Below are 21,550 nucleotides of genomic sequence, written 5' to 3'. Positions count from 1 at the left end.
ACAAATCAGGTCGGTACTAGTTTATCAAATCCATGTGCCATAACTTTGACAAATAATTTCTTTTTTTTTTTAATGTCTTACACTTATATTTGTAATGACTACAATGATACAATGGTAGCCAAAATGTTCTTTTTGTTTATGATAAATAATATTATTTTGAATGAAAACCAAATCACTCTCTTTTGAGTTTGGGTAAAAAAGGTAGGTAATTTAGACGAAAATATGTACGTCCAATCCTTTACCTAAAACCACGCTCAAAGTTGAAATTGAAGCATTTTTATTCAATTGAAAGCTGACGACAGTCGACAGATAGAAAAAATGAACATACCGTTGTAAAATTAATACATATTTTATCGCTCCGCTCCGAATCTAGAACTATAATAGGTACAACGATATTTAATTTTAAATATGAAACTTTAATTGATTCTTATGTTTAATAATAATAATAATTTGTTATAATTTACTATATGGGTATAATTACTTAGCTTACATGGTTTTATAATTATTATATGCATACAAATTTATAAACTAAATTATTTTATAATATAGGAGGTAGGTACTTAGTAAAGATGATACCTCATACGTGTGTGTATGACGTATGTGTTTGGTACTGTGGTGAGACCTCTCTTAAAAAATCATTTGTACGCTGTACTCGTCTGTTTGTTAGGTTTAAACTTAATCTATTAAAATATATAATATTAATATATACAATAAAACATCCAAGTCATTGTTGTGTGGAATATGTCAATAAATTATTATAACATGTAGCAGGTGACGTAATTAATGCACATCGAGAAGTAAATATATACACAATAGTCAATAAGTAATAATTAATAATATAATAGCAATTTAATTTTTGTAGTAATTCTGATTAATATATGACTAGTAAAATTATTATTAACCTTAAAAGTAGGTATTCATTATGTTTAGTAATTATCATAAATATTCTCCTACTATTATACTATTAAAAATACATTAAGGTTTATTAATAAAATGTAAAAATTATACATGTTACTAGTTAACATGAAATTATTTATAAATAGTGTACCTATATGTGTGACTATTCTTTTGAAACTAATATGGAATAGCATTTAAAAAAAAAAACTCAATTATAATCAAAATATAAATCGTGGTCAAAGGCAAAAATTAAAATAAAGATAATAGTGATAAAACAGTTTTAAGTTTAATATAGTTGTTGATAAAAAATAAAAAAATAATTATAAATAGTTATAACTATTTAATTTTCATTACACAATCATTAAACTTTAACATCGTGTAATTGATTATTGGTTGAAGTTTTTCTACATGTAGAGGACATTTCAACTGCATCTTTATTTTTGGTATTGGAACTAGTTCTAGAGATAGAGCTATTGGTGGTTCTAGTAGATGCAGTAGTAGATGCCTTAAAAAGTTGAAATCTTGGACAAAGTTTTTTGTTTAATAAATTTAAAACACGTTTTTTACATACAAAAATTAAAAAAATCAACACTCCTTGCAAAGAATTCCCGATGTCTGTGACGTACCACACTAGTTCAGAACCATTTGAACCTGACGCCCATGATATAATTTCTGCTAACCAATTTACACCCATGACGATGAATAATTTCAAATACAGCATAAATCTGAAATACAACATATTTCTGATTTCAAACATAATTTGTTCAATTAATTTAAGGAATTTAAATTATATTTGTATCTAATTCATTAAGTGAATATTGTCATAATTGAAGGTTAGGCAGCTCCATTTTTAGGGTAAATTGTAAACTCTCCCGATAGTAAACTCTCTCGGGTCTTTTCCAGGGGCGTCATTTGGGGGGGGGGAGGGTGTGCAACGACACCACTCACTTAAGACATGTTAACAATTGGCCCGCCATTAATACTCCAATTCGCCATTAAATTAAGTATTAAATTACCTATATATTATGATTTCATACATAGGTAATATAAATAAAAAAATTTTTTTTTCAAGTTCTTGTACATTTTTGGTTTATCAGGTTTATTGATTATACCTTATTTGCCTTTTTTTCAAATAATAGTGAAATGGCTTTAGCTGTTTGCTTTAATTGCTTAATAAGCTTTTAATTCTTTGAATTGCTAGCTATTTAAAAGTTGAATTAGTTGTTATGAGTTTCAATGAGAATTATAAAAAAGAAGGAAAGAATATTTTTTACATAGGTTTGCATATAGGTTACCTACATTTATATATATAAATATATTTTTTTTAATGGCCCGGTGAAATGTCAAAATTGGCCTGCCTAAAAGTTTGCATACCCAGAAAAAAATAATAAAATATTACAGTAATAAAATATTTAAATATTTAAATTACAAATACCGTTAGGTAATACAATTGGTAATAAAAATGTAAAATGATAATCATAATTGCTGCATTGTAGCCAATTCATAGTGTAGTAATAACATTTAAAGCAACTCAGGAGAGTTACACATTTACTTCAGGTGAACATAAAGACGACCCGTCAGAGTTAACACATTTCCTTCAGGTAATCATAATATTGACCCGAGGGAGTTGACTAGTTTTAAAAATCGGGAGTTTACCACCGTCCATTTTTCGTAAAAATCGAGTTTTAATTGAAATTGATAAGCAAAAAATTACAAGTTTAACTATACAAAAATAAGACAAATCCGACCACTCGTATAGGAAATATAATGTAACTGAGAGCTTTCTAAGGTTTTTTTTCTGCTGAAAAACCAGATAGCTCTGGATAGCTCCGTAAGTTGTTTGTGTTTCTTGAAAAGTTTTGAAAAATGGAGATGTCTGGATCTTGCACAGACCCTTTTAATTTCTATTACTATTAATACGACCATACAATTTATGGATACCTAATCTATTAACAATACAATTTTGTCGGTACAGTTTTCAGTAGGTATCTTCTTACCTTTGTTTTTCATGGTCCACATTCTTTTGGCTTTCAGATCCACTGAGTACTCTAGCATCCCGCATATGTTTCACAATCATTATTGCCGTGTGTATAAACATCAATAGATTACTAAATAATAGAATACCGATGGGGCCATAAAAATATAGCAGCGTGGCTGAATATGCTAAAATATAAATTTATAAATAGTTAAATAACAACATGTCTAAAAGTTTTTTAAATTAAAATGTTAACTCTATAGAGGTATATTTTAAATATATCGTAGTAATGCAATAAAGGGAATACCTAACTCATTTTTATTTTATTTTAATATGTGTTTGAAGAGCGTATGAATTTTTTTATGTCACGTTTATTTTTGTACTGTGTATTTTTTTTTTCTATATGTGTAGGTAAATTCAAATATTTTCTATTTAGGCTTACATAGTATAAATCCAAGGAAAAAGTGTTGATAGAATTTAGGGTTGGTTATAAAACATATTATTACAAAATATGGTAAAAACTTCATTGATCCTTTTTGAGTATTATACTTATCTCACTCATCATAATATAAATTACAAACTTTGGACTGTTTTTCTTTTTAGTATCAGTCATATTTGATGTACTTTATAGATTTTTAGGGCTAATATTTACTAATATGGTATTAACCCAATATAGATATTGAAATAATTAGACTATTTAAAATATATTAATTTCCCATAATAATTTATTATTTTAGACTGCGGACTGATATACCATACACTTATCTAAAGCCCACTCGTTTTGATAGTCGATTCTACAGATATAATATTTAATATAGGTAGATATACTTTGGTAATCGCTTGATTGAACACCACGCGTAAATAAATTATTTGTTAAAATCATTTTGCGTCAGAAAGAATTATTTGGATAATAATCCTACGTAAAAAACCAAAATTTTAGCATCAAAAGTAGATATTTTGTCATAACAATTTTATCTTTATTTTGACGATATCCCTAATACAAAAAAAAATATTATTCAAATTGGATAAACATAAAATTGATAGATTTAAACACAATAATAATTTTTTTTCGTATAGGTATATTAAAAAGAGTCGGTTCTCTTCTTTATAATAATTGTGGTGAACATTTGATATAAATTGTTTTATGGATAACTGAACAGTTTTATCGGTTTCTTCCCCACATAGAACCACTTTTTATTATAATTTTATAATAACGCAACCAATTTATGGTACTGATAAGTGATATGAGAGAATATGTTAAGTTACATTGAATTATTAGGTACTTTTCTTAAATTTCATTGAAATTGGCTGTATCGAACGCCTTAACAAGCAATATTGTGTGGGTATTCCCGTATTTAATTTATTTAAATTTCTCTTATTCTCTTTTTATAAACTAGCGCTAAAAATGTCATTATTGATTTCTTTACCTACGTCTATTATATAAGTAATAATCAACTTTGCAAGTATTCGAATGTACACTAATACGTATATAATTATTTTATAACATAAACGTAGTGTCGTTATTATCTATAGGGAAAGAAGGTAAATGAAATTTATTCCATTCATGTATGAATCAAAAACATTAATCAAAAAATATTTTTTTAAACTATTTTAAAAATCAATATACAAAATTACATTTATTTTGTACACGTGTAAAATTGCTTAACTAGAAAGCAACATAAAATATTAATATACAAGTAGTAATAGTGACAGACGTTCTTAAATAATATTATGTTTTAGTTATAATATCTTCTTTTGTCCAGAACTCGGGTTGATATAAATATAAATAACTCGTAACAAGTACTTACATGCAAACCAACAACTTTTAATTCCGAATTCTGGACGAATTGCATCCAGTGGTAAGTATTCCTCCATGCCAAATGTACATAATGAAATAAACGAGGTACATCCCCACGCATAGATGGAATAGATTATAAACTTTTTCGCTTCATGTTCTTGTATGTTTCCTCTTAATGGTCTAAATCCGCTAAAAATCGAATACGTAAATCAATAAAATTATTTCAACATTTTAATTTTTTTTTTTAATTGTAGTCAATTTAAATGTCTATACGTCATTAATATTATGTTTAGTACATACAAAGTATTATAATATATTATAATATTGATAAGATTTTAGAAAAAAAAGTTTTTCACAGTAATAAAATTACACTATTTACCTGGAAATGTAGTGCTTATTCAATATCAAATATAATATATTAAATGTTTTTATTTTACTTCTTATTCATAAATATTTTAAATTTTCGCTTTACCTCTATATTCAAACTAACACATTTAACTTATAATTGGTATATGTTACCATGAGAAAATAAATATTTTAAGAGGACACCGGTGCACATTTTTTTGACCCACACGCAATTTAGCAAATTTATGTTTAGTAGAACCAACTCTGTGTTATTACTTTACTTTAATATTACAGTAAATTCACCTATAGTTGAACTTTAAGTTCAAAGAATATTAGCTGTGTCATTACGTTGGCTTTTTCGAGAAATTAAAATTGTTATACGATTTAGAAGAATTTTTAATTATAATAAATTACACACTCATAAATTATGTAGAAATTAATATATCATAAAACAGCCAACGTAGCAACACAGACAATGTACTCAACTTAAAGTTAATAATATATTAATATGTGCATTTGCTAAAATATACTTAAAGTAACAACTTAGATACATAGGGTTGGTTCTGCTGAACGTAAATTTGATATGCGGCATGCGGGTCAGAGAGGGAAAACAAACAGTGCACTGACATCTTCCTAATACGAATTGTTTACAATACAACTATACATGTTGTGTTAATTAATTTTTTTTACAATTTTTAGGTGTATAATAATGTAGTAATGTAGTGTATAAATATTCAAGGACGTTGGGGGACGGGGTATGTCCCCTGCTATTATAGTATATAATACTCGTATAATGGCGGTAGCTCTAATATACCTACACGTTATTACCTTGTAATGTCATAATATAATACACTGTACTCTTTTTTATTGAACATGTTTACAATTTCAACTTTTGAGTTTTGAGTTTAGATAGAGCATATCCAATTAAATAGCCAATAACACGTATAATATTGAATACATTTTAATGAAAAATTATATATTTCTATGAAATCTATAAGCAATGGATAATGTAAAATAACTTTTTATACTTCATATCATATATAATAAATACAACTTTAGAAAACTAAAGTGATTGCGAATAACTTAATAATGCATATCAAATCAAAAATGTATTAACTGTTAATAGTTAATTCTGTTATATCATTAATTTATTTCATAACTAAAAATAAAATATTTTAATATTGTACACCGTACAATGCAGTACACTATATACTATTGTATTATTGTAATTTGTACAATTTTTATATACATACTACTTAAAAACGATTCACTAAATATACACTAATATTTATGAAAACAAGGTATAGGAACCATTTGGAAAATAAAAAGAGCATTTTGTCACATTTTCACTAAACCAGAGAAAATTGTTTTCATCACGAATAATACATTAATAGTGAATTATATATCTATACTTTAATAAAAATTATTATCAAAGGTAATTATTATAATATAAACACTAATATATACGTAAAGCTAAAAACTATATCCAAGTAGTATACGGCATCGTTGTTTCCACTGTCAAGGTTCTATACTTTTGGTCACTTGCCAACCTTACATGAATAAAATAATAAATAATGTGTACTTCTATAGGCTATAGTTATATCATTAATTATCGACGATCAAGAAAGTAAACATTTTTAACAAATAATACAAATATTGAATTTAGAATTAAAACTGAAAGTTCTAGGTTTTATATTATAAACTCAATTACATGAATTAATAAGTAAATAAAGATATTTAACTGGCCTAGAACCCTCCTTCCTACAAAAACTTCCATTTGTGTTTTATTTTTAATAATTTGTTATCTAGATTGTATTCATTGATAGTTAAAAACACAACCTACCGTATGTTCAATATTTTAAAAATATATTAAAGAATAGATCGATGTAGTCTGTGCAAGTCGCTATTACTGAATACGGCGAACTGCCAACTATATAAAATGTATTATCGCATATATTATCATAAATTAAAAACAAATTAATTTACAGTCATTATATTGAATGTTTAACAATCTGTGTAAAATATTACTTTTTTTAATAGAAATACAATAGTATATCTATAATGTCCGCTATATATCTTAATAATCATCATGCCTTGTATAGTTGAATATTGTTTTAAGATACATTTTTATTTAAAAAAAAGATAGGTCCCCTAATACTAAGACATTTTTTAACAGTGACAACTAAAATATTATCGAAGTTTGGTTGTCGATTATTTCAATTGTTTCAGTTACAGTAGTCCTATACAACTTCGTAGACAACCATACACGGCTACGCCTAAATCAAGAAAAGGATAATAATAAAGTATGATCATTTTACCACAATCAAGAGAAGTACCTACGACAAAATAATAGCTACATAAACAATAACAATAGTATATATATATATAGTAGAAGCGTATAGCTGACTAACTCTTAAATATATAATTTACCCGATTTATTTAGGTAGGTATCTAACATATTGTGTAGGTACCCATAAAATCTAAATAACGTATAAATATATAAACAAAGACGAGCAAAGATTATTTCCCCAGCTATTGTGTGAAATATTTTAGACTAGTATGGCAGAACCTACCACTCATTAAACAATATTTTATTTACCTGAAAGTCCACCACAAGTCGAAACACATAACATTAAGCCAGAAAAAACTTCCCAAAAAAGAAAATTGAACAATATATGCTGAAACAAAGAAAAACCACGAAATGTCATTAATATTATGTACATAGTGATATCACCAAGAAGCTCATCCACATTTTTCCCTAAAGTTATGAATTTAGTCAAATTCTGATTTCTGGAATTTTTAAATATAGGTATAATTTGACATTCTTGGGATTTGTTGTAGGTACCGACTACTATTAAGGAGTCCTGTGGTAATACAAACTTCTATAAATTATATAATATGTTGATAGATTTATATAAGTTACTAAAATATTCAAATCATCATCATAGCTTCAATATCTTTAAAGACAAATTATATGGACTTACTGCACAAAGTTAAATAAATCAATACTATTGGTTCTAATTTTGATTTTGATACTTCGAAATTTTCAGAAAAATTATCTGCCAAATAACGTACAATAGGTAGTAAAGGGGGTTTTTGTTTGAAAAATAAAACTCCACAGGACACTCCTCATAATTGTATTACAAATAATATCAAGGTTTGTAAAAAAAGTGGTATAAGTTTATTTAAAAGTTCCAAAATTCAGATTTTCAATAACTATTATTGAAGTAAATGAGGTTGAGTATATGATTGGTGAATCATCAAAATATATGCATTATTACAATATTGTATGTGATTAAATTAAACATTGTAAGTACAACTTAAATAATGGTTATTGTTAATTTCATTATTTCTGGAAATTATCTAATTCTGAATGTTTTTATTTTAAACTTGTTTATTCGATGTATCATTTTATCATTTGATTCGGTAATGGTCACTACTACACGAGTGTAGGAAGTGTACCAAAATTTAAGAGGAAAAATATGTATGGATTTGCGACCTTCCGAGTGCCAAAGGTTAACTTTATCTGTCTAATCATTAAATGTGGGTACATTTTATACACTTATCATATATCGGCGTAGACTGCAAGGATAAAACAAGAGAAACAGACAAAATAATGTATACATTTAAACCAAATTAATAACTAAATTAAAAACATTTTTTTTTCTATGTTGAACATATTGCAATATATAATTCTATAGATTATACAATTTTAATATTGAATTTTGCATTTTTCACATTTAAATTAGGTTTTAGACGGAAAACTGTACCGAGTTATGGTTTTATAGAGCTGGATTATTTGATTGTGATAGGCAGATACCGGCTCCGATAAGATAACAACTAACAACCAACAACTTTATACAGCTTTGTACAAAGCAACAATTTGCAAAAATCATCAGTCATTGCCCATTGGTGTCAACACAAGTATACGACTACTACCTACATCTCGTAAATCTTAAATGTAATTTTAAAACACAATTTCGGCGATAATTTATTGTTAATAAAAACCTTTAGGATTTTTATTAGATTTTTTTAATGTATACTTCATTGTTTGGATGAAATTTACTTAGTCCTAAAATAAAATACTAAGAAATTCATAAATAAATGCTTATGGAAACTTTTACTACACATTTACGAGAATATTTTTTTGTTTGTATTTATTGATATAATGAACGTAAATTTGGCCTATTTTAACTCAAGAACCAGAAATGTTTAGCTCTATATGCTTTAGTAATTTTATAATAACTCTTACGTAGTACAAATATCACATAATTGAAACTAAAATTGATTATTGTTATTTTTTACAGGTTAAAAGACCCATTTATTATATAATATATTATATTCGTTAAAATAAAATAAACAATTTATGTGAATTTTAAAAATAAACTGAAAATCATCTAATTGTTGTTAAACGGTTAGTTATGATGTGTACCGTGTATAAGACCTTGGTGTACATGGAGCTGTAAACTATTGTTTTCACACTAAAAATTATAATAGCCTTAACATTTTCACACCTTAATATTTAAGTTCCTGGAAAGCTACTATTTTCTGTCTGATTGGAGTTAAAAAAATTCATTTTCGAACTTAATTGTTTTCAAAAATATATTTTTCATCGAGATAATGTTAAAATAATGAGTTAGATTAAGGTTTTATCGATCGATGACCAATATTTAAGACTTTAGATTTAATACGTATCTATATAAACTGTATACTTTACATCATAAAATATATAACTGTGTGTATACATAAGTACATAACTATAACTGATAATATAGAACTTTGGTATAGAAGTTATTAAGTTAGTTTTGAGTACATTATTTCTAAGGTACTTATTGTAATTTAATTAATTTTTTAAGAATTCAAATTTTAATAGTTGTTATTTTTACATTTATTTTTAATTATCTTTTTGTATCAAATAGATACCTACAAAATATTTAAGTAAATAGTATTTATGATGCTTATGAATTTATGATATATAGGTATATAGGCATCTCATTGCTCATGGCATAACTTTGTACATGCATTTTTTTTAAATTAAAATATTAAAAACAAATACAAAGTAATAGTGCATTTTACCTAATTAATACATTTTTTTAAGTGGATTTTTCAGCCATACATGATACATTGCCGTCCAGTTCAGCGTAGGTACATGTTAGTCGGAGTATTATTTTATCACCATGTAACAGTTATTATTGCGTATTTGCGTGTTACTATTATATTGTATAATATTATTGTAGTTAGGTATGTATTTACTGGGTTTATTAGGGTTATGTTATTAGATAATAATGATAGTTTATTGTGTTTGCAGATAGCAGTATAATCAGTATATGTTGCTTGAAATAATTTTAATGAATAAATTAATTAATGTAGGTACATATTTACTGGTTATATTTATATGGTAAAATTCAAAATGTTGACATAAATATAAAAATATGTTGGCTTATTACGTAAACAAAGTGTGTCATAGATCATAAATTATAAAAAAATAAGAAGATTTACTTACCTAAAAAAATGCACCATTCTTGAATAACATTATCGGTAGTGAACTGAACGGTTATTAGACTGGTGTAGGCCACTAATAATGTTGCTACATGACACATTAGAGACTTTCCGTGCAAATTTCGTAAGTCTTTGATGAGCGCATAAACGAGGAACGTTGAAAACAAAAATGGTAATGATAGAAACATTCCGATTATATATAACATATTTCTGCCTAGTCCTTCGTTTGTCATTTGTTCCGGAGAACAAACAACTGGTAAGATTTGATAGTTGAAACTGGTAAATGTATCCAAACAAAATTTACCCGGTGGAGCAATAACAGATCCCGATTCATTCAGTAACCAGCCCGCTTTAGTTATACGGAAGTTATCTTTTTCTTCCACTAATGGATTCATGTGGTATTTGTTAGCACACGTCGGTTTTCCGTAGACTAAATGAAACAAGCCCGTCTCATGTGCATCAACCGTGCCGTTTTCATTAACATATGTTGGAACCTATAAAATAAACTAAATTAATTCTTAATTCTGGAAATGATATAATTTCTAACTCGTAAGTATAAATTAAAAAAAAAAACCATTTATTAACAATATATTAAGGCATCAGCGAGCAAGTAAATGTGCTGAACCGATGATGACCTATTGACCTAAATAGGTTATAGATTCAACCGGAAATGTGGCATTAGTGATGAGCATAACGATTGGATGTGCACTACATGTCTGAAGCAAAAATGAATAGTAATAACTTATTTGTATAATCCAGATGGTCGATGTAAAAAGAAACCCTTGATACGACTAAGCAAGCGTGGCCGTGTAATCAGGACTCGAGTTAGATAAGAGTAGTTCGAGAAGAGAACTCGGAAGATATGATGAATGATGGTATATTCAGAGAAGTAGAGAACAATGGGAAGACGTGGTAGTTGTCCTATATTAAGCCAAAACATTTTTTAAAAAAATAGTTCGGCATACCTTGATTTTTATAAACTATTGTTATGCATTACATACATTATTTTATAATATTTGAAGTACCTAGGTTTATCATATAGTCAATACCTACCAACAATACCCTGTATATATTTGACATATACATAAAAATATGTATAATATGCCTATAGTAAATAATAAAATACATAATCTTAAATAATATGTTTATTGCATTTCAACTGAAAACTTTGTTAGTTTTTATATACTAAATTCAAATCAATTTTGTGGATCTTTTGAAGGCAATTATAAAATTGATTTTGTTTCTTATGTTGTTTTGATTATTATAAAACTGTTTTTAGTGAGCAATAGTTTATAGGTACCTATAATTTTAAATAAATTAAACATTTAGTTTGATGAATATGTTAATCAGTGTTTACGTTTTGAATAGTATTACTTTATGACTTAAACTCAATTAATCTTGAAACAAAATTAATATTATGAATGAACATTAAGATATGTAATTACTAATTAGGTACGCAAATGATTTAGCAAAACTAATTTTACATATTATAGATTAGCTGATCTTTATTTTTATTCAAATTTGCTATATTATTAAATATTATTCATCAGTTCAGCACGTTCATTCTCTATTTTTACTACGTTAAACTATCTTGCTATTTCTCATAAATGATTTAAAAAACTCATGCAACACATTTCGCTTATCGCCCATACATAGCTAGTCGTAACTATAAAAAAACTAAATTTGCATATATATTGTTACTTCAGACTATATACTTATGAATTACGAGTTATGACTATTGTGTATAATTATATAATTATGTTTAAGTGTAGGTCATAGGTACAAATGTATCATAAACAAAACTATCCAGTATTTGAATCTGTGATCCAAAATTAAATTTAAATTAATTTCATGCATTGAAGAATTATGCATACCTAACTTGGAGAGATGAATCTCCAAAATGTGTTCACTATTATGATGCATATACAATCAAGATATTCTTGGTGAAAAAGTTATTTGAAAACTAATGGCCAGAGTTTATGTTTTGATAAAGAGCTTTGTTTCTGACTATAGTGATTATCATAATTCATTTGAATTAATTGAATACATGTATTACATGCATGTAATAGAATATTTGTATCTAACTAGGTATTTCGGTATTTGTATAATATTATGTTTTTTAGAAAATAAAAACAAACCAAGGACAGAATGATACGCAATTATTGAATTTTTAGTTTTTAGTTTTAATATTTATTTATTGTTCAGTTTTTAAAATGAGATTTGATACAAAAATGTTGCAGTGTAGTATATTTTTTATCTATGACAATTATAGTAGGTATTTGAGTACATTTCTGAGCTAAGACGATGCTATTGACGTGTAAAATATTACAAAGATAAGTATGGAAAACTAATGTGGGACAACGTCGTTATGAACCTTCCATACAGTACACATGTATAAATTGTATGCTGTATACCTCTATGGGTCAATGGTTAAAAATATTTTGAAGTGAATTTACACCTACACCATAAATATGATATGTAAACATACCTTTTAAATTTCACAAATTATATAATGTTAAGTCTTCTTAGTATAAATTGTTGGGCTTTAATACGGAATCACACCTACGTAAAATCTTCGACAAAAATGTCGAAACAGATTATTACGCATAGTTATAATGACAATATTGCTAGTATTCCTATTATTGCTAATGGTTTGCACGAAAATGCGATAACTTATATCTCCACAACATAATGGTTGCCAATAAAATGGTTTAATTCAATTTTTATCGTACAAGTGCAACAATTTCGCATGGCCGGATTATGATACGTATTATTTTATATTAGTCTTACTGTACAGTGTTTACACGTTCGTATCTATCTCTATTTTGTTGGAGATTCCCGTATTTACAAAACGAATGGATTTTCGCAATATTTTCGTTGGCGGGTCTAGACCGATTATTGATGATGATATTAATATAGTAATAGTATAATCATAATATCGCGCATCACATATATAGGTACACAATGAAAAATGAATGTGGGAAAACACGCCAATAATCTGAATGCGCAAAACGTAGAACGCCAAGCAAAACTGGTTTCGTTGACATTCGAGCGGCAGCGGAGTGCAGTCTAATACATTAATATTTAATATTATTGTACCGCAAAAAAATAATATCTTTTAGTCGACGGCCCTGCACTGCAGCAGTTGTTCTCCAACAACAAAACCGGACTGAGTAGCGGGTACGCCTGCTTGACGCTTGTACATAAATAATAATATTATAAATATAATTTAATATATTACACGGCACTTTGACTTTCTGTTGGAAGTTTCCTACACCGGGGACTATTCGACCATTCGGACTTACCCGGAAGTAATCAATTTCGGTCGGGAAAATGTAATATTTCCAAGTCGAGTAAAAATAGAAAGTTCTCAATATTATGTTATAACTATAACAGTCCGTCGGTCTAGCAAGCGGTCAGTAGTCCGCAATTTTGCAGACTTCAGTGGACGACCAACGCTCGTGTAGGATAGTTGGACCATTCGGTCTTCGTTCGGCACAGATACGGATGGTTCCAATTCGATGATCGACAAAATATGTTTTTTTTTGGGGGTTCAATTATTTATTTTCACTTTCCGATGATGTACGCTATTATACAGAGGCATAGAGCCATCTACGTTGGCACCGGGATCGACAAACATAATATGGAATCCTAAACGGTATTGGTTTCGTGACTCGGAAGGAGACGACATCGCTGCGACAACAACAGACATCTTACGGAAACTATTTAAGATATTTAAATAACTCGTATACCAAAAGCGACAACAACAACAACAACAAACAAACAAAATTCCGGATAGATTCTTATAAGTATGCTTAAAAATACGAAATTGCATTAGGTCGTCTAGCACAACAATAATTAACATCTCGACCACGGCTTAACCGGTTACTGCGCACCTACCTCGAACTTGATCGATTCGTTGAGTGGCAAGCATTTGAGTCCCACGAACACCAAGTTCGGCTCGCAGCACTTGCGCATGCACGGTCCCGTTTCGCACGTGCACAGGACGAAACCGCCGCCCGGGACCGGACGGTACGCGGCCGGCGGATACGCTTGTTCCGGTTCCCCGGCCCACAGCACGTCGTTCACCAGGTAGGCGTTTTCGGGCGCCGGTGTGGAAGCGTTCATCGGACACCGCTCGTCGGCAAAGGCCGCGGCCTGCAGAAGCACCACGACCAGCCACGCGAGCGGACGGCCCATCTCGTGGCGTTTCGACGGCCTGACGGGACGACTGATAGTAATAATAATAATAATAATAATAGTTGCACGAACCGGTCGCGGAAACGAGAACTGAAGACAAACAACGCGACGGAACAACGACGCTTGGCCGCGCGCACACGTGTCGAGCGGTCGTGACGCGTGCGATGCGACTGTTTAGTGTTTGGTGCGTCCGTCGAGTATTCGCTTGTTAGCTCGTTCGCCGCGCGTACTGCGGGCCGCGCCGAGGACGGAAACCGTTGGGCGCGCGTTTTTGCGCGATACGTGCCGCCGCTACGATAGCCGCACAAAGCGAAGCGCTTGTCTATTGGTTGTAAATCGTATGATTATCGTACAATAATTCAATATTATTGCGGCAAAGTACCAAATCATAATAATGTCCGCTCCGGGCTCGACGCATAATGCGACGATTGCGTAATGTTTGTATACAATGTCGCGATGCTATCCAAATTATTATATTCGTCCACCGCAGTGGCCTCCTTCCGCACTGATTACCGTAGTCTATCCGTAGCCAATATTTTATTTGTTCCCCGTGCGGCTGTTGGACGGGTACACCGCGACCGTCGCCGCGTCGTGACATTGTCGCGCGTTATCTCCTAACCGCCCCCACTCATCATCCGGTGAGATTATGTTTTTCTACAATAATCATTGTACGAGGTATTATTGTTCATAATGCAGTAATGTAGATACAGTAGAGTTTCGTATGAGGGGAGGGGATTTTAATGATATAGGTACGTAGAATTAAACACATGTTTTTTTGGAAGTCGAGAGATCACAACCACCAAAATTAGTACCACCTTCGCTCGATCATATTTTTAGTTAAACGTGTATTTAAAAAAAACAACTACATTTATTATTGGCACACATGACTACAGTAATATCCGAATGTCTGTCTTATTTAATAATTCGATAAGAAGTTTTTCTGGTTTATTAATGTAAATTTGATTTATGAACAGCATAATATGATTATAGTGAAACCAATAGATCAGTTGCAAACACTACAATTTAATTAAACTTGTATATTATGTTATTTATCAACATCATACTATAGTGATTCCAGTAATATAAAATCATAATACTTTTAATAAATATTTTATATTGCTCATACAGTATTATAAATACTTCAGACGCAGAGTTAAAAATCTAAGGTTAAGTCTCTATAGGTAGTAGGTAGTAGGTACTCTAAAGTCTCTTGAGTTAAGTTAGATAAAGAACCAGTATACTGCAGGGGCGGCAATTCAACTTTTTGAAACGTATGCTAAAAACTAGGGATGCCAAGTTATTATATTGTACGAAAGTTTTTACAAAAAATCTTTTAATTAGAATCATTATATTTTGAATTTTCCATCTAATAATCTAATATATTATTAATGTTGTATTATATTAGGTATACTATTAGTTACCTAATAATACTAATTTAGTACTTTTTTACTTAGTTCTTTTTTATAACTAGTTAGTTACATACTGTTTAAATTTAAATTTAAATATTTATATTATATATTTAAATAAAATCACATGGCCATGGTTTCCGATACTTTAGACAAATTAAAAAGAATATATTATATTAGTTTTGCCCAGCACAGAAAAATTACAGTCAGCCAAAATGCAATCTTGATCAATTTTAGGTATAGATACGTCATGAGCATATACTCCAACGCCTCAAATTATGCCCCTGGTATAAATTATTTTATATTAGCAATAGTTATCAAATATAGGGGCGAAGCGTACATGCGTAAGCACCGTCAGCACTGCTAACATTTGAAAAAAGATAAAAGAAAACATTTTTTTTTTATTAAAATTAAGTCAAATAATCAACTTATTAAAATATATCAGTTATTTTTAGAATGCTTGACATTTTTTATGGTTGCTTACACAGTTACACAATGCTACAGTTAAGGCCTTTTTTCAGTTAAAAAACAAGGAACGGGTGAGACTGTTTATCACAATATTGCCACCCGTTCCCGTATCGTTTATTCACCAGGAGAACATAAACAGTTATGCCGGTTAGGGCCTATTTGGGCCGCCTCGTCACCACTCATTACCCAACACCGTCGCACATCATTTATTTTCGTATTGCCTCATTGATACTCAACGTCGTGTAATGCAAATCGAAACTGTGAGCCTAGTGAAGTGATATATAGTAGAGCGCATTAGGAGGGGGCACTTATAACTGCACAATTTTCAAACATTTTTCAAAATCCATACACTACACTGTTTAGTTTATTTCACTATACAGACTAAGAGGTAGAAGGTAGATCATTGAACGCAAGTGTGGCGTGCGTCTGTACAGATCTACGTTTTTATTATGAACTTATTATTAAAAAATACTATCTAGTATCTAAACCGTTTGGATTAAGTATCATGTTGATGTGATGTGACTGACGATTTCACTAAAAAAACAGAAACAATTTGATGTATGAAAAAATGTTTTTATTATTTTTGTTTAAAAAAAAAAAAAGTAAAAATCATAACTAAATTAACTTGTGTATATAAGTGTGTTAATAGGAGGGGGAGGGGGCAAGTTAGTATGTACCACTGCTTACACTCATTCACATTCACTGCACCACTGATCAAATACGTTACGGAAACATAAGTTTGTTGCATTGGTACAGATAGAGCATTCATTGTTTTGTTTATCAAAATCCTCTATCAACTATTTCTATCAACTATCATCTACTTCGGTTTTCTTTGCCAAAATTTAAATGAATTTTTTTAATATTTCATCAAAAGTGTTGAAGACAAAACATTATTATATTGATATGATCTTCATCATAACTGTTTTCCTTTGTATTGAGAATGAATGCTTTACAATGTGATTTTCTTGCCAAAGTCTAAATTAATTTTTAAATGTTGCATCAACAATTTTTTAAAACAAAACAATAGGTTATATTTTGTAACATTGATACAATCTCCGCATCATTGCCATTTTGCTCAAGTTTAAAGAATGAAGCTTTACTAGTTAATAGTGAATTATCAATGTGTTTCCAACCCATTCGTCTATAGCTACGGAATAAACATCGATTCTCTGTGGAAACTAGCAATATATTTCCGTGTTATCAAATCGAATATTGGTAGCTAGTTGTTACTTGCTACTATAATGTAATACATTTTTAGAGAATCTATACCCAAGACTCACCTACCTGTTACATTTTCAGCTGAGCGTCTGGCACAGTATCATAATAGTCATAACTCATAACGTTGTGGCAAAATCGTATTTTTCGAAGAGTATCTTGGTTGGCCTATGGGCTATGGCCCACTATAAGTTGTATGCATTAAAATGTATATTGTGTGGGTTAAAATGGTGTGAAATGATCGCATTCTATTAAACGACGTATTCGTGGGAATCGTGGTTCCTCAGGTTCCCCCACCACGACACCCAATCCTCAGTATAATTTTAAAATAGAGATCAAACGATCGGTATGGTCAATGTTGACGACTTCTGTATTTTTTTTTAATATTTTTTTTATTTAATTCCTTCTTATGTACTCAGTTATCTATATCAATTAATTTATATTATTTATTGGTCTAGCATCGTATACTGGCTGTACTATTAATAAAATAAAATAAATAAAAGGCAAGGTTTGTGTGTGTGTGTGTGTGTGTGTGTCTGTGTGTCGTGTGTGTGATCCATAAGTTACAACCAAGTTTATAGCCCTCATGGTTTTGAAATTTGGTACACGGGTAATTTTATACCTGATGATATATGCAACTCAAAGTCAATTTTTAAAATTTTGCATTGAATTATTATTGGTTCACAAAAAAACAAAAAATTCTTTGTTCATAATTTAAGGTTGCCATTGCCTATCGGTTGCAGAAAATAAAATAGTAATTATAAATGTATAACTATAATTAATTTTAATTAATTTTATAATTTGTATAATCAATGAAAGTATAAAACAACCCAAATAACTGTGTTGAGAATCTGGGCAGTTTACATTTAACGGAGTTTAAGAAGGGGTAAGTCCAAAGACATTTTTTCGCCACAGGCAACGCCGCGCAGGATCAGCCAGTAAATCATAAATGTAAAATAATATTATAATTATATTAAACTCCAGACTGCAGTGGTGTAGAACGTGGGTAAAATACACAACAATAATTTCAAAAAAATCTAATTAAAAGATGAGTGAATTTCCTGGTGATTTATATGGTAAGCTTGAGTGGCCGACATACCTATAATTTTCTATAATTATTAATTATACGTCTCACGATCTATTATGTATCTCAATTTTATTTGTTACGCTCATTATGGTATTTATACATTCACTTTAACAGATTATGCGTCTTGTCGTTTACGAACATCGTTGTTGAAGTTATTGATTATTGTTTATTATTAATTTCGCCTTGGTTAATGCGCAACACGTGCATACTGGATACGTATTGTTTTTGTTTCTTAATTTAATTTTAATTTTACTTATGTTTATTTCGAGACGCGAGGAATACTTATACGATATAAATTTAAAAGCGTTTTGACATGCAGTGTTCGAGATATATTGGCAAAATAAACGTACTTAGCTGTTGGGCATGGTTCATTATTTGTACAAAAAACAGATTTTTTTTTTATTCTGTTATCCATTACGGATGTAATTCATAATTTATATCATTACATCACTCGATATAATTCATCGGGGAAGATATGCGTCGCACACTCCTTACGAGTTTTTAATATGTTTTTATTTGATATATTCTACGAAAATAATATTATTATATAAAAAAACATCAGTAGTATCTATTAATGTATTATAATTTCTAATGAGTTAGTTTTTTTAATTTCTCAATTAGTTTTTCTCTGTTAGTTGTTACTGTTACCTTGTTACATTACTTATTTGTATATATTCGGGTATTTCTAAGTCCTAACCACGCCGGGTCCTACGACTCACTACTTCATTATACTATTTACCATAACGCTGTGTACATATTAAACTAAGTACCTTTATCCACCCTATTTATCATACCTTATTCAATATTCAGGATTTAAATTCGCATTAATACTTAGGGTTTTTTTCGTTGAATGTCCATCACGTTTCATGTCGCTCGGTATTCCTACTCCATAAACATAGTGTTTACCATTAAACATTTCCATTTGTCCATTGTTTTATTATAATATTATAGTAATATAGTATTATTAATACTAATTTTTACGCTCACGGCCGATAGCGTTTAATGACGTATCTTCGTTTTTTCACTCGAATATATAATACACAATCCCTTTACTATTCACTCAGCTTAAAGTATAAACATTGTGTACAGTGTGGTTGTGTTAAAGACTAAAGTATAGGTCTGCAGATGGTATATGTATGGGAATTAACACGACTAGACCTATTATACGGTGGTCTGCAGTAACTCCTATATATGTATATGTTACGGGCAATGTGGAATACCGTGCAATGTAAACCACACATTTCTTTTTAACCAACTAATATTATTTTTTATTATTATTTTAAATTATAATCATTACCTACCTATTTCTATAGTATTGATTTTTTTTAAAACAATCATAATTCATTTTTTTCAAGCATCATGTTACTCTTCGCAAAACCTAACCTTCTAAAAGACTACACAAGCAATTAGGGGTTTGAAGCTAACTGGTTTCTCTAGCTGTGATTGAAGTTTTATATAACATTGATTTTAGAGTCAACTGTAGAATATAATCGAATAGTGTTGGTGTGCGTTTGTGATGATGGAAGGATATTTGCTACAATTATCTGTATTTAGATGTAATCCGTTATCCGAACACCATGTTGAGAATCGATGTATTGTTATTTTACAAGAAAAATGACTCAATAGTGAGTTACTATGAGTCACGGTTAAAATAAGGTTTTTATTTCGCGTCACACATCATAATATTATGATGTTACACACCGAAAAATGAACTGATAATATTTTTTTTTATATATTTATAATCCATTCTGTATATTGGTGATACAATAATGATCATTTGTGCTCAATTCATAATATAGAACATGTACATTTTATGAAGGAACCATCCAGTGACAGCAATTCGGCAGGTGTAATAATATGACCCATATAATTTAAGTAAAAGGCCCTGACACTGCAGGTCCGTGACAGTCAATCTGCTATATTATATACGCACCAAATAATCTACAGCAGGGGTTCCCAAAATTGGGTCTCGATTATATTGAAAAGAATAAAAGATACCAATTTTTGCTATAATAAATTTCTTGATACAAATTTCAAAATAAAATATACTGTTCTTCAATTCAAAATGATTGTTTTTTTTTTATTTTCTATTTTTTATTCGTAACAGCAAAAAAAAAAGGTCATGGATATTATTGTGGGCCTCCAAAATTTAAGTAATTTCCAAAATGGGTCGTACCATAACAAGTCTGGGAACCTCTGATCTGCAGGTAAAACTATAAACTATACCTACATTTTAGGAATGTCTCGAAGCAATTGTATGAAAAGTAAAATATTTTTAAGGCACCGATTCTTTTTATAACACTTAGTGAGTTTTTAAATCAGGATAAATTATTGTATCTATATATGTGTGGATAATAAATCGCCTATTTCATTATTCCAAGTTCACATCATGATAATTAATTCCTGTATTTTAAAGCCGTAACAACGGTCAACGATATAATTTCTCTATTTGAAATTTAAATATACTATATTATAGGATCTAATACCTATATAATTGAATTTTATCACTTTGTACATATTACATTAATTCTTATGTCAATACAATCTTATAATTATAATAAATTTTAAAATTTGAGATAGTAAACAGTACTTACATTATATTATACATATTTATAATTATGTACAGAATTTGTGCCTATATTAATGTTTGTTCTAGTTCC

At 29.4% G+C, this 21,550-nt stretch overlaps 1 protein-coding gene across 2 annotated transcripts; it reads right to left on the bottom strand.

The window, feature by feature from the left end:
• Positions 1 to 260: 260 nt before the first annotated feature.
• On the bottom strand, positions 261 to 15,203 carry LOC111027376 (G-protein coupled receptor Mth2-like). 2 transcript variants are annotated; one of them, XM_022305744.1, is made up of 6 exons: positions 14,415 to 15,203; positions 10,519 to 11,008; positions 7,615 to 7,693; positions 4,681 to 4,859; positions 2,895 to 3,060; positions 261 to 1,640 (listed from the first exon to the last, which is right to left on the bottom strand). In XM_022305744.1, exons 1-6 carry the CDS (start codon positions 14,712 to 14,714, stop codon positions 1,259 to 1,261), a joined length of 1,596 nt encoding a protein of 531 aa, XP_022161436.1. In that variant the 5' UTR covers positions 14,715 to 15,203; the 3' UTR covers positions 261 to 1,258. The 2 variants fall into 2 exon arrangements, with proteins under 2 accessions (XP_022161436.1, XP_022161437.1); XM_022305745.1 differs by having other exon boundaries at positions 261 to 1,622; positions 14,415 to 15,195.
• Positions 15,204 to 21,550: the final 6,347 nt, after the last annotated feature.

The sequence above is a fragment of the Myzus persicae genome, unplaced genomic scaffold (assembly GCF_001856785.1).
Source record: "Myzus persicae strain clone G006 unplaced genomic scaffold, MPER_G0061.0, whole genome shotgun sequence".
Taxonomy (NCBI): domain Eukaryota; kingdom Metazoa; phylum Arthropoda; class Insecta; order Hemiptera; family Aphididae; genus Myzus; species Myzus persicae.
The sequence above is the reverse complement of the archived record's forward strand: the minus strand, read 5'-3'. Positions and strand labels throughout refer to the sequence as shown.